The sequence below is a fragment of the Carcharhinus amblyrhynchos genome, chromosome 12 (genome assembly GCF_965287045.1).
Source record: "Carcharhinus amblyrhynchos chromosome 12, sCarAmb.v2.hapA, whole genome shotgun sequence".
Classification (NCBI taxonomy): domain Eukaryota; kingdom Metazoa; phylum Chordata; class Chondrichthyes; order Carcharhiniformes; family Carcharhinidae; genus Carcharhinus; species Carcharhinus amblyrhynchos.
In genome coordinates, this window is record NC_137335.1 from 41084534 (window position 1) to 41099702 (window position 15169).

At 41.9% G+C, this 15169-nt stretch overlaps 1 protein-coding gene across 3 annotated transcripts in view; it reads right to left on the bottom strand.

Annotated features, from left to right (window-relative positions):
* The window catches only part of cfap36 (cilia and flagella associated protein 36), a 105972-nt gene that overhangs the window by 10034 nt on the left and 80769 nt on the right, over window positions 1-15169 (bottom strand). For all 3 annotated transcript variants that reach the window (XM_080200407.1, XM_080200405.1, XM_080200406.1), the window contains 2 exons: window positions 10119-10291; window positions 5877-6035 (listed from right to left, as the gene is read on the bottom strand). In XM_080200407.1, coding sequence (XP_080056533.1) covers window positions 5877-6035; window positions 10119-10291 — 332 coding nt within the window. The remainder of the gene's footprint in view (window positions 1-5876; window positions 6036-10118; window positions 10292-15169) is intronic.

Here is a 15169-nt window from a genome sequence, read left to right on the forward strand (position 1 = left end):
TTCTTTTTGGAATGTGGTCACAGGAAAAGACTCCCAGGAGGACAATGGAAATGCTTTAAAAGTTTCCTCAAAGCATCAATAAAAGATCAAACCGCCCCATCGACTCATGGGATTTCCTGGGCAGTGAACGACAAAAATGGAGAAGGTTCAGCCAGGAACTCACTGGACAAGGAGGCTCCAAAAATATCCCCATCCTCAATGATTGGGGGAGCCCACCATGGCAGTGCAAAAGATAAGGCTGAGACACATGCTACAAGTTTCAGCCAGAAGGGCCAAGTGGATGATACATCTCAGCCTCCTCCAGAGATCCCCGGCATCTCTGATGCAGTCTTCAGCCAATTAGGTTGACTCCATGTGATATCAAGATACAGCTGAAGGCACTAGCTACTGCAAAGGCTACTTGCCCTGATAATATTCCGGCAATAGTACTGAAGATTTTTGCTCTAAAACTTGCCGCACCCTTAGCCAAGCTGTTACAATACAGCTACATAATGCTGGCATCTACCCAGCAATGTGGAAAATTGCATAGGTGTGTCCTGTACACAAAAAGCAGGACAAATCTAACCCGATCAATTATCACTCCATTAATGTAATCTCCAACATCAGTAAAGTGATGGAAGTGGCACTTCCTTAGCAATACCCGCTCACAGATGTTCAGTTTGGGTTTTGCAAGGAACACTCAGCTCCTGACTTCATTGGTTCAAATATGGACAAAACAGCTGAACTCCAGAGGTGAGGTGAGAGTGACTTACCTTGATATCAGGGCCTCATTTGAGTGTGGCATCAAGAAGTCTTTGCAAAAATGTAGTCAATGAGAATCATGGGGAAAACTCTTCTGCTGACAGGACTCATTCCTAGCACAAAGGAAGATGATTAGGGTTATTGGAGGTCAATCATCTCTGGGACATCACTGCAGGGGTTCCTCAGGGCAATGTCTAAGGCCCAACCATCTTCAACTGCTTCATCAATGACCTTTCTTCCTTTGATTTGATTTGATTTATTATTGTCACATGTTTCTTGCGCATTATACAAAGCATACCATTTATGGAGAAGGAGATGAGAGACTGCAGAATGTAGTGTTACAGTAATAGCTAGGGTGTAGAGAAAGAACAACTTAATGCAAGGTAGGTCCATTCAGAAGTCTGATGGCAGCAGGGAAGAAGCTGTTGCTGAGTCGGTTGGTACATGACTCACACTTCCGTATCTTTTTCCCGATGGAAGAAGGTCAGAAGTGGGGACGTTCGCTGATGATTGCACAATGTTGGGCGTCATTCGTAAAGCCTCAGATACTGAAGCAGTTCACGTCCATGTGCAACAAGACTTGGACAATATCCAGGTTTGGCTGACAATTTGCAAGTAACATTCATGCCACATAAGTGCCAAGCAATGACCATCATCAATAAGAGTGACTTCCCAAAACTTGTCCACAATCTACAAGGCACAAGTCAGAAGTGTGATGAAATAATCTGCAATTGTCTAGATGAGTGCAGCTCCAACAACATTCAAGAAACTTGACACTATCAAGTACAAAGCAGCCTGCTTGATTGGCATCCTGTCTATAAACATTCACTCCCTCCACCACTGATTCACAGTAGCAGCAAAATGCGCCATCTACATGCACTGTAAGAACTCCTTGGACCATGGCTTCTTAGACAGCACCTTCCAAGCCTATGATCACTACTACCTGGAAGGACAAGGGCAGCAGACATATGGGAACATCAGCATCTGGAAGTTCCTCTCCAAGCCACTCACTATCCTGACTTGTAAATACATTACCATTCCTTCACTGTTGCTGAGTCAAAATCCTCCAACCCCCTCCCTAATAACACTGTACATGCCACAGTTTGTTCAGTACGTGATCTCAGATAAACATGGAAGAATAAAACAGAGGCACAAGAGAAAAGGAATGGCGGAGTATGGATGTGTTATCAATGGACAACAATAAGTGCACCTTTCAGCAACCAGATCAATTGATGCATTGGCCAATTATCTGCTTTTGGATTCTATGGCATCCTCCAACTTTGTCATCATTTTTCTGAGTCTTACACCTGGATTTTCACTCCTCCAAAAATACCCTGGTCAGTCCATCAGCCAACATTCTATCCTCAAACAGTTTCTGGGCTTCATTTGTCTCTAAATTTGGACAACAATTCATTGATGTTTCATGCTGATTCCTAAATTGTCATTATTTCACCATGCGCCCTCCAAATTTAACTCAGAAGGAATGTGGGTGTGGGTAAGAGGGTAGCTGTGGGTGAGAGGATGGGAGTGGATGAGTGTGGGTGAGGGTGAGAGTGGGTGAGGGAGTGTGTGTGTGTGTGGGGGGGCTCCCATTAAAAATGACAAAAAGGTAAGACTTGGAAGTATTTGTTGAATAACAACTTTTTTATTATAATAAATGTAAACATACAAGACACGGTAATATCTTTTGTTGTTATTATATGTTTGTAACTATTGTGCATTAATAATCATTTTTTGTGGTTTGGTTTATCAACACGATAATAATGTTTTTCAGGAGTTCCTTCAGTACCAGGAAGGTCAAAAAGATTCCATTGCTGGAAAATTTGGGAATCCCTGCTCTACCTCAATCCTTCAGCTCTTCTCAACTTTCTTGTTCTCCTGCTGTCATTCTGACTTACTGTTCAATAAGTTTACAGCATCCCTCTTTGCCTTTTTATATCCTTCAGCAGGTTAAGTGGGACAATCAACATTGCATCAGTACAACCAACAACCTCAAATGCCTCATTATCTACTATCTTGTCATCCTTCCTACCTAGTGTGTCCACTGGCAGCTAATGTTATCATCCAGCGCAATCTTCCCACTGCTGATCCTGAGGACTTTGTCAGCAAATCAGTTCTCATCACCCTGCCAAGCAGCTTCCATCAGAATGTCCCTTCATTTGTGAACGAACACCTTTGCCAACTATGAACACCAACATCTTGACTTTTCAGAAACCTGGCTGAGAGACGTAGACATCTCCCATCTTGATGAAGTTACATCCTCCACCAGTCACTGCATCGATACCATCGTGGCGTTTAACACAATATCACATCTTGACCTGAACCCCTTCTTCTCATGCACTTTTTCCTCCTTGAACATCTCACCTCATTCCACCCTCTCACCTCTCTTTCAAAATCATCATTCTCCCTGTGAGAAGATAATTTTCTCACTGAGATTTCTCCACTGTTTTCTTCTCTCAGCCTCTGCATTGAATAACTTATCATCCTCAGGGATTTCAACTGAATTAGGCAGCCTTCTGTCTCGAGAGATAATGATTTGTGCCCTGATGGTCAACTTTGTGTTAAGCATTGCCTGGTGTGGCTGAGGAGTCCCATTCTGGCATGGCTGTCTCTGCTCCATTTACTGTAGATGAAGGCACAGCTGAATAGATGCACAATTCACTGATCTCTATTTTCTCTGGGCCCTCTTCCCGCCAGCTGAGCTTCTCCTTTCTGCTTACTTTTTCTAATGTCCTTCCAAACAGTCAGTATCCCGAGGTTGCAGCCATCAGTGACTGTCTCCTAGCTGTCAGTGTCAATCTCAGCCATCTTCATATCTTGCTTGGTGTCTTTATAGCAGAGGTATGGGTGCCCAGGAAGTCATGAGCCAGTTCTTCATACAGAGCCTCTGCGGGTATACAGCCTTCATTCATTCAATGAAAGTGCCAATCCAGTGCAGATGTCATTGGTTTAGCAACAAACGTATCATATGAAATTAGTATGTTCCAATTAATGATTTTGTCTTCCAAGTAATGCCAAGGGTATGTCTGAGACAGTGAAGATGGAAACCATTTAGCTTTTTCTCCTGCTTAACAGATGTTGCCAGGTCTCACCACTGTAACTGAGTGTGCTGAGGACACAGGCTTGACAGGCAGTTGGTGTTCTCAGTCTGTTTTCTATTATTTCACTGTGTCTTACTCAGGCTCAATATTACAGCTGTAGTTTTAGCAATAGGTGTTATTTTCAGCATCAAGTGACAGATTGTGGAGCTCAGATATGTGAAACTATTAACAACTTTCAGCAGCAGATTGTCAATGCTGATAGATGGCAGTATGGCAACATCCTTAGACCATGACATTTGTCTTCCTGATGCTGATTGTCAAATCAAACTCTTTACAGGCATGAGTGAGTCTGTCCATTTGTTGCTGAAGGTATTCGTTGGCATGGAATGCTAGTACAGCATCATCAGTGGAGAGCATCTATCAGCTGAGGACTTGGTGTACCTTTTTATCTTGAATCTCACATGAACAAGACTGAACACCTTTCCATCATTTCTGGTTAAAAAAACACCTGTAAATGGCTTGAAGACATGTGATAGTAGCAAAGAGAAGGATATGCCAAAGAGTGTCAATGTGAGAACACAATCGTGTTTGACCCAACTGTCACAAAGGGTTCTGACATTGCTCCATCATAGCTGACCTTATCTATCGTGTTGTCATGTAACATAGCAATTCCACTGAGCAGCTTTGGTGGGCAGCAAGTTTTCTCAGCAGCTTAAATAAAATGGTCAAATGCCTTTGGCTTCAAGGACAGATTCCGTCACAGTGATTATATTAGCCTTGAGCCGCCACTGCAACTCATCATGTTGTTATAGGTTCCCTGTTATAGGTGGCTGGGGTGAGAGATCTCCATTGCACAAAGTGGGTGGGGAGAAGTCAATAGTGAAGAAGTGCTTGCTTCAGGGCAGTGGAGGCAGGGAGAGTTTCATGGGGTGGGTGTGTGTATGCTCTTCCTGATCCACACACTACTTCAGAAGAAATTACTTCCTACTTCCCATCATCTGTCACGGTGACTGGAAATCTGCAGTCCTTAAATGCAAATAGTTCCCAAATTCTATTGCATGGAGCCTCAATTAACTATTATAATTACCAACCCACATCTTTACAGAGACATACCCATCCACCAAAATGTGTTGTGTTGAACGAGATGTATGCATATTTGGTTTGGGTTGGGTTAAATGTGAAAGAAATGCGAAACCTAAAGTCCTAAACCTCTCCTGCGCATTCCTGAGTGGGAATGGTCAAATTTTAATCTCACTTATTTCTGGAAAGACTATGGCCGGAATTCTCTGGCTCTTCGCACCCTGCCACCACTGCCAGTGAGAACAAAATCAGCCAAATCTCCATTCACTACAGTGGGACCAGAAAATCACAGCTGCAGCCAAGGTCAGAGAATCCACACCCATGTTCCAGCTTCATACCTACTCAAAATTCAATTATCCAAGATACAACTATTTGTATCTTGTCCTATGTGAAGTCTCATCCTTGTTCACCCAAACTAGCTATCATCTTCATCCTCAACTCTCTCCACATTAGGCTTTCTCAGCTGGTAACTCCTCTCACTCTTTTCAATTTCTGTCCTTCTGTACAACACATGCAACTCTACCTGTGGTACTGTAAAAGAGTATTCTGCAGTGTCAAAAAATGTAAATGATATATTAAGTAAAGATTAAAATGATTATAAATAGGTAGAAGCAAGTAAATAAATGGATGGAACATGCAAATTAGATATAGCTTTAGTGTAGCTGGTAAATGTTAAGGAGAAGAGGTAAAATTAACCATTCAATTCAGTGTTCACCCCTACTTCATTAAGCAGTTAAATCTTATGATCATTTATATAGATTCACTACTTGCCCTTTTAGTTTCTCTCCAGTGCTAGCTTTGTGAAACTTTTATACTGGCCATTAAAGCTTAGATTTTATTTTAAGAAAGGGAAAAAAATCTTAATGTAGATTGATGCTAAGTATGAAAGCGTTGCATCTGGGGAATACATGTATACCTCTGTTCGGTTATTCTAATGTTGTCAACCACTATGACAATAAAGCACATTGCAGACTGCAAATAAATTCACTTTACAATTTTATCTACTAATAGTACCTCTTTAGTTTCTAGTGTGGGTTGTGGTTTCTGGTTTTCTGGATTTTTTGTTAATTGTTTCTCTCTTTGTTCTTTCTTCATAGCTACTAATTTATCCCTCTGTTCCTTAAGATATGTTGCTCGGTCATGAAGCTGCCTCCTCTCACTCTCAGAAAGTTCCTGCCAATGAAGAATGAACAGAATATTAGTAATTTTGGATTTTTTTGTTCAGTAAGCATGACATCTGTGATGGGGTATGAGCAATATTGTTGTTATGGCTCATCCCTAATTACACTAACATTAAGAGTCAACAGTGACATTTTGGAATCAAGTCATGTGTTAGCTATGCCAGCTGGAGTTGGCAGGTTCCTTTCCTGGAGGACATGAGAGAACTGGCTGGCTTTCTGGAGGCCCATCTATAAATTAGTGGTATTTTATTAATCAATTATATGAATTGACTCAGTGACTTTAAATGTCATTATTTTCTAACCTATTCTACCATAATTTTCAGTCTGTGGTTGACTTGATGCATCCAAAGTTACATTTGTTGAAAATATTGAAATTAATATTGAGGAAATGGTGCTTAATTAATATAAATGACCATGCACCCCTCAGGTAAATTGCCTAGAAAAGGCTCATCAAAACATTTTGACTATTAGCCTATCGATTAAAACAGAAGCATTTCCTATATTTTTTGTACAATCCTCAGCACCAACATTGTGGTTCAAAAGTCACTAATGATGTGAAGTGATGGCATATTTTTTCACCTGCTAAAATAGCTTGCATGGATGAATGAAAGAGTGTCCACTCTGCACATGTGGGTAAGGGAACCAAAACCTCTTTAAATAAATGAGCAAATTCATAATTTGGTCTACAGTGTACATAGACCATTACATTGTAAATTAATTCACATAATTATTCAAATACAAATCTGATAACTTTGGAATAGCATAAAATCTACTTTTTAAAAAAAGGAAACCATGTGCATTTTACACAAAAGAATTGTAATGTTTTCCATAATGATTTATACAGGAAATTAATAAATTGATCAGCTCTTTCTTTCTGTAAAGCCTTATTGTAAAAGGTGAATGTTGTGCAAAATCAATCAATAAATTCAGTACACATATATTTACAGAAAGTATTTCCACACCCAAAGAACGTACATTTGAAAGCTTCAAACTGAGAATTCCCCCAATGTTTCAATGGTTATCTATCATAAGAACATAAGAAGTTGGAGCAGGAGTAGGCCATCTAGCCCTTCGAGCCTGCCCCGCCATTCAATAAGATCACAGCTGATCTGAAGTGGCTCAGTTCCACTTTCCCGCTTTCTCCCCATAACCCTTAATTCCCTTGCCTACCAAAAACCTATCTACCCGTGACTTAAATATATTTAGTGGGGTAGCCTCCACCACTTCAACGGGCAGAGAATTCCAGAGATTCACCACGCTTTGAGTGAAGAAGTTCCTCCTCAACTCTGTTCTAAACTGCACCCCCCTTATCTTGAGGCTGTGCCCTCTAGTCCTACTGTCCTTTGTGATTGGGAAGAATCTCTCTACCTCTACCCTATCCAACCCTTTCATTATCTTATATGTCTCTATAAGATCCACCCTCATCCTTCTAAACTCCAACGAGTACAGGCCCAGTCTATTTAGTCTCTCTTCATAGTCCAACCCCCTCATCTCTGGTATCAGCCTAGTGAACCTCCTCTGCACTATCGATATGGGAAGGGACCTCCAACTGAGCATTAGGACCTCGAGGAAGATCTGACACATGCACATCTGCACTACTTGTGCTGGAAGTTTAAAAATCTGACTGCTTCCTGCCCATGCAACTCTTGCAATTCCATTGACACTGGAATCAGATGGCCACATACATGGAGACTTGGCTCTTCGGCTATACTTATCGTGGATTTAAACCAGTAAAAATCTAAGTAAAACAGTTGGAGTGTTGAAGCATTCCAGAGTCCACAGCAAAGTTCAACCCCCTTCCTGGCAATGTTCAGATCCTTTCCTCAGACCACACAATGTTAACCACATCCACCTCCCCATCCTGGCAATTTTCAGGACCAGTCCTAGCAAGGTTCAACTCCTCATCAATCACCAGACAACATTAATCATTCACCCTTCCCTGTCCTGGCAATTTTCAACCCCACCACATGTTCAGCGACATCCCCCCTCCTCCTTCTGGATAATGCTCATTCTCTCCCACGCCTGAACAGTGCTCTCCCCCACCCCAGAGAATGCTCGCTCTCTCCTGGACTCTGGACAGTGCTTTTTCTAATAAAAGCAAAATACTGCGAATGCTGGAAATCTGAAATTAAAAAAAGAAAATGCTGAATAAACTCATCAGATCTGGCAGCATCTGTGAAGAGAAACAAAGTTAATGTTTTGAGTCCAAATAATCTTTCCACAGATTTGGAGAAATGTAATGAATTACCTAAAAGAAGGTAGGTGGAGGAGGTGGGGCAGAATAGGGATAGGATCAGGATAAAGGGGAGATTGACAAACGTGTCATGGGTATAAAACAAATGGGAGTGTCATCAAGGGATGAAGAGTGCTAATAGTGGCAAACAGTAAGATAGCAGAATGAACTCAATGTTAAATCCAGTAGACTGTAATGTGCTTTGTAAGTATGGCATGACCCCAGCCTGCCAGTCACTTGCTATTTCAATTCAGCATCTGGCTCTCATGCCCACATATCCATCTATCCTAGGCTATATAGTGGGGCTCCCCAGGGATTGCTGTTAGGATCCTTGCTGTTCCTGATATATTAAGGACCTAGACTTGGTATACAGGATACGTTTTCAAAAATTGCAGATGAAACAAAACTTGGAAGTATTGCGAATTAAGCGGAGGGTGTAGGGCTTCAGAAGGACAGACACGTTGGTGGATTGGCAAAGAAGTGGCAGATTAAATTCAATGCAAAGAAGTGTGAAATGATTCATTTTAGTTGGAAGACTTAGAGGCAATACAAAATAAAGAATACAATTCTAAAAGGAATGCAGGAGCAGACGGAGCTGGGATATGTGCATAAATCATTGAAGGTGGCAGGACAAGTTGAAAAAAGTTATTAAAGCATTCTATTTTTTATCAATAATGGCATAAAGTATAAAAGCAGCAAAGTTATTTTGAACTTGGATAAAACAATGGTTTGTCCTCAGCTGAAGTATTGCATCCAGTCCTGGGCACCACACTTTAGGAACGATGTGAAGGCATTTGAGAGAGCACAATAAAGACTATTGAGAATGGTTTCAGGATGAGGTGCTTCAGTTATGTGGAAAGATTGGCGAGATGGAGGCTGTTCTCACTAGAGAACAGAAGGTCAAGATGTTATAGATAGAGGTATTCAAAAATCATAAGAGGTCAAGTTGATGGTTTAAAATTTTTCCATTAGTGGAAAGACTGAGAACCAGAGGGCACAGATTTAAGGTAAATGGCAAAATAAGCAATAGAGCCATGAGGAAAAATGTCTTTACACAGCAAGTATTGATATACTGGAATGCAAAGCCTGAGAGTGTGGTGGAGGCAGGGTCACAGGGGAAATGGAGGGGAGTGGAACTAGGTGAACTGTGTCTTCAGGGACCAACACAAACACAGTAGGGTAAATAGCATCCTTCTGTGCCGTGATCATTTTATGATTCCATGGCTAGTTGAGATAAGACTATAGTTTTTATAGTTCTTTACTTTTAAAGTTATTTTATTTTAAACCATGAACCTTGTGCCTTCATTCCTTTAGTGAATGTCTGGGTTTTCAGCTTCCCAAACAAAAAAATGTTAAAAACGTTACTAGACTCTACCAGGATCATAACACTGGACAAATTGAAACTATAAGTTAAAATTTTTTAAACCTCTGAACGAAAGTTGATAAAATTTTAGAAATGACAAAAATTGGCAATAATTTCCTGGAACTCATTATTTGCTGGGATATTGGAACAGCATACAATCATGACTATGTAGATAAAATATCTGAAAATAGAGCCTGAAAGGGAGAGAGGTAGTAATTGTGTGGGCATGATGCATATGGGAAGGCAGGTGCCACATGGCACAATGAGGAAAAGTTGTGCAAGTTCTAGTCAAAAAGCTTTGCTCTGATTCTCTCAGATTTGATATTTATACTACCCATTGTACACAGAATAGCATATGAAGAAGAAAATAATTGAGTTTTTCTGGGAAACAGAGAAAAATAAATTAAGTGAATGGATACTTACCTGGTTTCAGATTTTTAGATTTTACTTAAAATGGAATTCAGCTCTCCTGCACTTACCGTATCAGAACCTGAAATTCCAGCTTCTTTTTTTGCCTGCTGTAGCCAAGCTTCTGCTGCATCACTTTGCTGTGTTGTTTTTTCTATTGTTTCAGAGGGTGAATGTTTTTCTTCTCCTTTCACTGGCACTCTCAATGGTCCTAACACTTTTCTGGGAATTTCATTGCTTTGCCCTAGTAAGTAACCAATAAATCAAAATAAACAATGGAATAGCCACTTACTCTTTGAATATCCAGTGACCCTGACACCTAAAAATACTTCCACTTCTTCATCAAATTATCTTGATCATGAATTCTTGTGCCATTGTGAAAGGGAGATAGCTGAACATGCTAGCTATTTTTAGTTGCAAATTCAAGCATGTAGAAAAATATTTTTCCAACAAATTTAGAGCTCAAGTTTTACCACTCAATTGTGTGGTAAAACATTAACTAATGTTTGATAGCATATCAGTCAGCACCTGTATTTAAATGTAGTTGCAGTGACAGAGACATGGTTAAGAGAAGGGCAGGACTGGCAGCTAAATATTCCTGGGTATAAGTGTTTCAGGCGTGACACAGGAGGGTCAAAAAGAGGTGGGGGAGTGGCGTTGTTAGTTAGGGAGCACATTACAGCGGTGTAGAGGGAGGGTAATTTAGAGGAGTCGGGAAATGAGTCACTGTGGGTGGAGTTCAGGAATAGGAACGGAGCAATCACTATGCTGGGGGTATACTATAGGCCACCCAATAGCCTGTGGGAAGTGGAAGAAAGTATATGTAAGGAAATTCTGGATAGGTACAGAAAAAATAGAGTTGTTGTAGTGGGAGGCTTTAATTTCCCTGGTGTGGATTGGAAGGTGCCTCGGGCTGGGGGTCTGGATGGGGAGGAATGTGTAAAATGTGTACTGGAAGGCTCTTTGGAGCAGTATGCAGCTAGCCCGACTAGAGAGGGGGCTATACTGGATTTAGTTCTGGGAAATGAGCCTGGTCAGGTGGTCGAGGTTTCAGTAGGGGAACATGTGGCAAATAGTGACCACAATTCTGTCTACTTCAGGATACTAATAGAAAAGGATGAGTGCTATCTGAAGGGGAGGGTGCTAAATTGGGGGAAGGCTAGCTACAGCCAGTTTAGGCAGGAACTTATAGCCACTGATTGGGAGAGGCTGTTTGAGGGTAAGTCCATGTTTGGCATGTGGGACTCTTTTGAGGGACAACTGACAAGGTTGCAGGACAGACATGTGCCTGTTAAGAGGAAGGATGGGAAAGGTAGGATTAGAGAGCCGTGGATAACTATGGAGGACTTGGTCAGGAAGAACAGAGAGGCGTACGTTAGGTCCAAGCAACTGGGAATGGAGAGAGCTTTGGAGGAATACAGAGAGAGTAGGAGGGAACTCAAACGGGGAGTTAGAAGGGCGAAAAGGGGGCATAAAATGGTCTTGGCAGACAGGATTAAGGAAAATCCAAAGGCATTTTACTCATACATTAGGAACAAAAGAGTGGTTAAAGAAAAAAATCGGTTCTCTTAGGGACAGAGGAGGGGAACTATGCTTAGAGCCCGAGGGAGTGGGGGAGATCCTGAATGAATACTTTGCGTCAGTATTCATGAAGGAGAGGGACTTGTTGTCTGGTAGTGTCTTGGAGGGAGTTGTAGACCCGTTAGAAGAAATATCCACTGCGAGGGAGGAAGTGTTAGGGTTTTTAGGTAGTATTAAAACTGATAAATCTCCGGGGCCTGATGGCATTTATCCTAGGCTACTTAGGGAGATGAGAGATGAAATTGCTGGGCCTCTGACGCAAATCTTTGTCTCTTCTTTGGACACAGGAGAGGTCCCAAGGACTGGAGGATAGCAAACGTGGTACCGTTGTTTAAAAAGGGTAACAGGGATAACCCGGATAATTATAGGCCGGTGAGTTTGACGTCAGTGGTAGGGAAGTTGTTGGAGAGGATTCTTAGAGATAGGATGTATATGCATTTAGAGCATGGCAATCTGATTAGTGATAAGCAACATGGCTTTGTAAAGAGGAGGTCGTGCCTTATGAATCTGGTAGTATTTTTTGAGGTGACATAAACAGTCGATGAAGGAAGAGCCGTGGATGTTGTCTATATGGATTTCAGTAAGGTGTTTGACAAAGTCCCTCATGGTAGGTTGGTGGAAAAGGTTAAGGCTCATGGGATACAAGGACAGGTGTCTAGATGGATTGAGAACTGGCTTGGTAACAGGAGACAGAGAGTAGTAGTGGAAGAGTCTTTTTCTAGCTGGAGGTCTGTGACTAGTGGTGTGCCGCAGGGCTCAGTACTGGGACCTTTGCTATTTGAAATATACATAAATGACTTGGAAGAGGGAGTAACTGGTGTGATCAGCAAGTTTGCAGATGACACGAAGATGGCTGGACTTGCTGATAGTGATGAACAGTATCGGACAATACAGCAGGGTATAGACTGGCTGGTATATTGGGCAGAGAAATGGCAGATGGAATTTAATCCAGATAAATGCGAGGTGATGCATTTTGGAAGAAATAATGTAGGGGGCAGTCATACAATAAATGGTAGGACTATTAAGAGTATAGAAACACAGAAGGACCTAGGGGTGCAAGTACACAAGTCCTTGAAGGTGGCAGTACAGGTGGAGAAGGTGGCGAAGAAGGCTTATAATATGCTTGCCTTTATAGGAAGGGGTATAGAGTATAAAAGCTGGTGTCTAATGTTGCAGTAGTATAGAACGTTGGTTAGACCGCATTTGGAGTACTGCGTCCAGTTCTGGTTGCCTTACTACCGGAAGGGCGTAGAGACCCTGGAGAGAGTGCAGAGGAGGTTTACCAGGATGCTGCCTGGTATGGAAGGACTGAGCTATGAGGAGAGATTGAGCAAATTGGAGCTGTTCTCCTTAGAAAGACGGAGAATGAGGGGAGATCTAATAGAGGTGTATAAGATTATGAAGGGTATGGACAGAGTGAACAGTGGTAAGCTTTTTCCCAGGTTGGATACAAAAATTACGAGGGGCCACGGGCTTAGGGTGAGAGGGGCGAGGTATAATTCGGATGTTAGAGGGAGGTTTTTCACACAGAGGGTCGTGGAGGCCTGGAAAGCACTGCCAAGTAGGGTGGTGGAGGCAGGCACGCTAGAGTTGTTTAAGGCTTACTTAGATAGGCACATGAGTGGACTAGAGATGGAGGGATACAAAAGATTGTTCTAAATAAGGATCAAAAGCCTTAGGACGTTCCTGGGAATCAATAGATTCCTATGGACCGTCCAACATATTTTATGGCTCACTTCTCTTACATTTGAGCTTCTGGGGATTCCGTGAATGTCTGCATAAGCTGTGCATGTTGACTGATTTCTTTTAATCCACAGGTGATTCGGTCCACCTTGTTGTCCAACAAGGGGCATACACGCGGTGGGTCGTGCAAGGGCTGCTCTTGGATGTTGCTTCGAGAGTTGCCTAGTGCTTCACGTTGTTAGTGTATGCTTAAACTGGACCAGCTGACGGGCAACATGGCAGCTCAGTGACTATCGCTGTTTGCTGTGCAGATACATGGATTTGGGCCGGTGTCTGTGGAAGTTTGCACATTCTTCCTGTGCTTGCATGAGTTTTCTCCGGGTTTCCTCCCACATCCCAAAAACGTGCTCTTAGGCTGATTGGTGTTAACAAATTGTCCCTAAATTACTTGTCCCTCAATCTGGTTATAATTCCTTTATTGTGGAGTCCAACAGGCATAGACAAAGGTCATAGGTAGAAGAGGGCACTCACAATGTTAAAATGGCAGTGCGGGCTTGATGGGCCGAAGGGCCTCTTTCCTGTGCTGTGTTGTTCTTCGTTCTTATCAGAAAACAAGTCACACAGACCTGAATTGGAGATCCATGATGTATTCAAAATGGCAAATAGATTCCAGATCCACAAGTTTTGTTCCAATATCCAGCAGAAACCATTTTCACTGATAATGGGGTGGTACATGACTCATACATGTGGGAGACCCCAAACTCAATTCTCAGTTCAAAGAGACACATCTTCATAGCAGCAAGATCCTTGTCCCGCATTGTGTGAATTACAAATCTTTAGAGAAGTCATAAATTCTTGGGAAGATAGATAAGGTCTGTAGAATTGTCCAGCTTTCAAGTTAGTGAAATAGCCAGCCTTTAAAAATGGAAAAAAACTGCCTGCATGTGTCTGAGAATTGAAAAAAACTACGTCCCATACGTTTCAATAGCTGTTTGTTGATATAACCCTAAGTGCTATTATTATAGCATTATTAATGCTTGACTACTTTCCACAATCTATCATAATCCAGTGGGGGGCTGTAATTTCACCACTGGCACCTCAAAGAGCTTGTTAAAGGACTGGTCATCTTTGATGTGGGGTTATAAATATAAAGGTTAGTTTTTATATGGAATTAAGTACTTGGGGATTTATATGTATTGAATGAGCTTTCGTGCATGAGTTTCTTTGATATAGTGAAATCTGTAATACAAATTTATGAATTTACTTTTTCTTTGCCTGGCTTCTGAGGCCTATCCACTGGATACTGGACGCGTTGGCATGGTGCAAGAGCAAAGAGTGGTGGGTAGGGGCTCATGAGTTGGCAACAAAGTTTTTTATTAAATAGGATGTGGCTAGGCCAGCAATTGATGATGATGCCTAACTGCTCTCTACAAGGTGGTGATGAGTCGCCTTCTCAAACAGCAACAGTTCTTGTGGTGTAGATACTGCAATAATGCTGCTGTTTGGGAGGCTCAAGATTTTGACCCAGTGACAATGAAGGCATGGTGACGTTGTTCAAGATGGTATGTGGCTTGGAGGGTAACTTGCAGGTGGTAGTGCTCCCATGCATCTGCTGCTTTTATCCTTCTAGGTGGTAGAGGCTGCATTTTGGAAGGTGCTATTGAAGGAGCCTTGGTGAGTTCCTGAAGTGCATCTTGTAGATGATGCACATTGTTGTCACCATGCATTGGTGATGGGGGGAGTAAATGTTTATAGTGGTGAATGAGGTGCCAATCAAATGGGCTGATTTATCTTGGATGGTGTTGAGCTTCTTGAGTGTTGTTGGAGCTGCTTTCATCCAAGCAGGTGAAGGGTATTC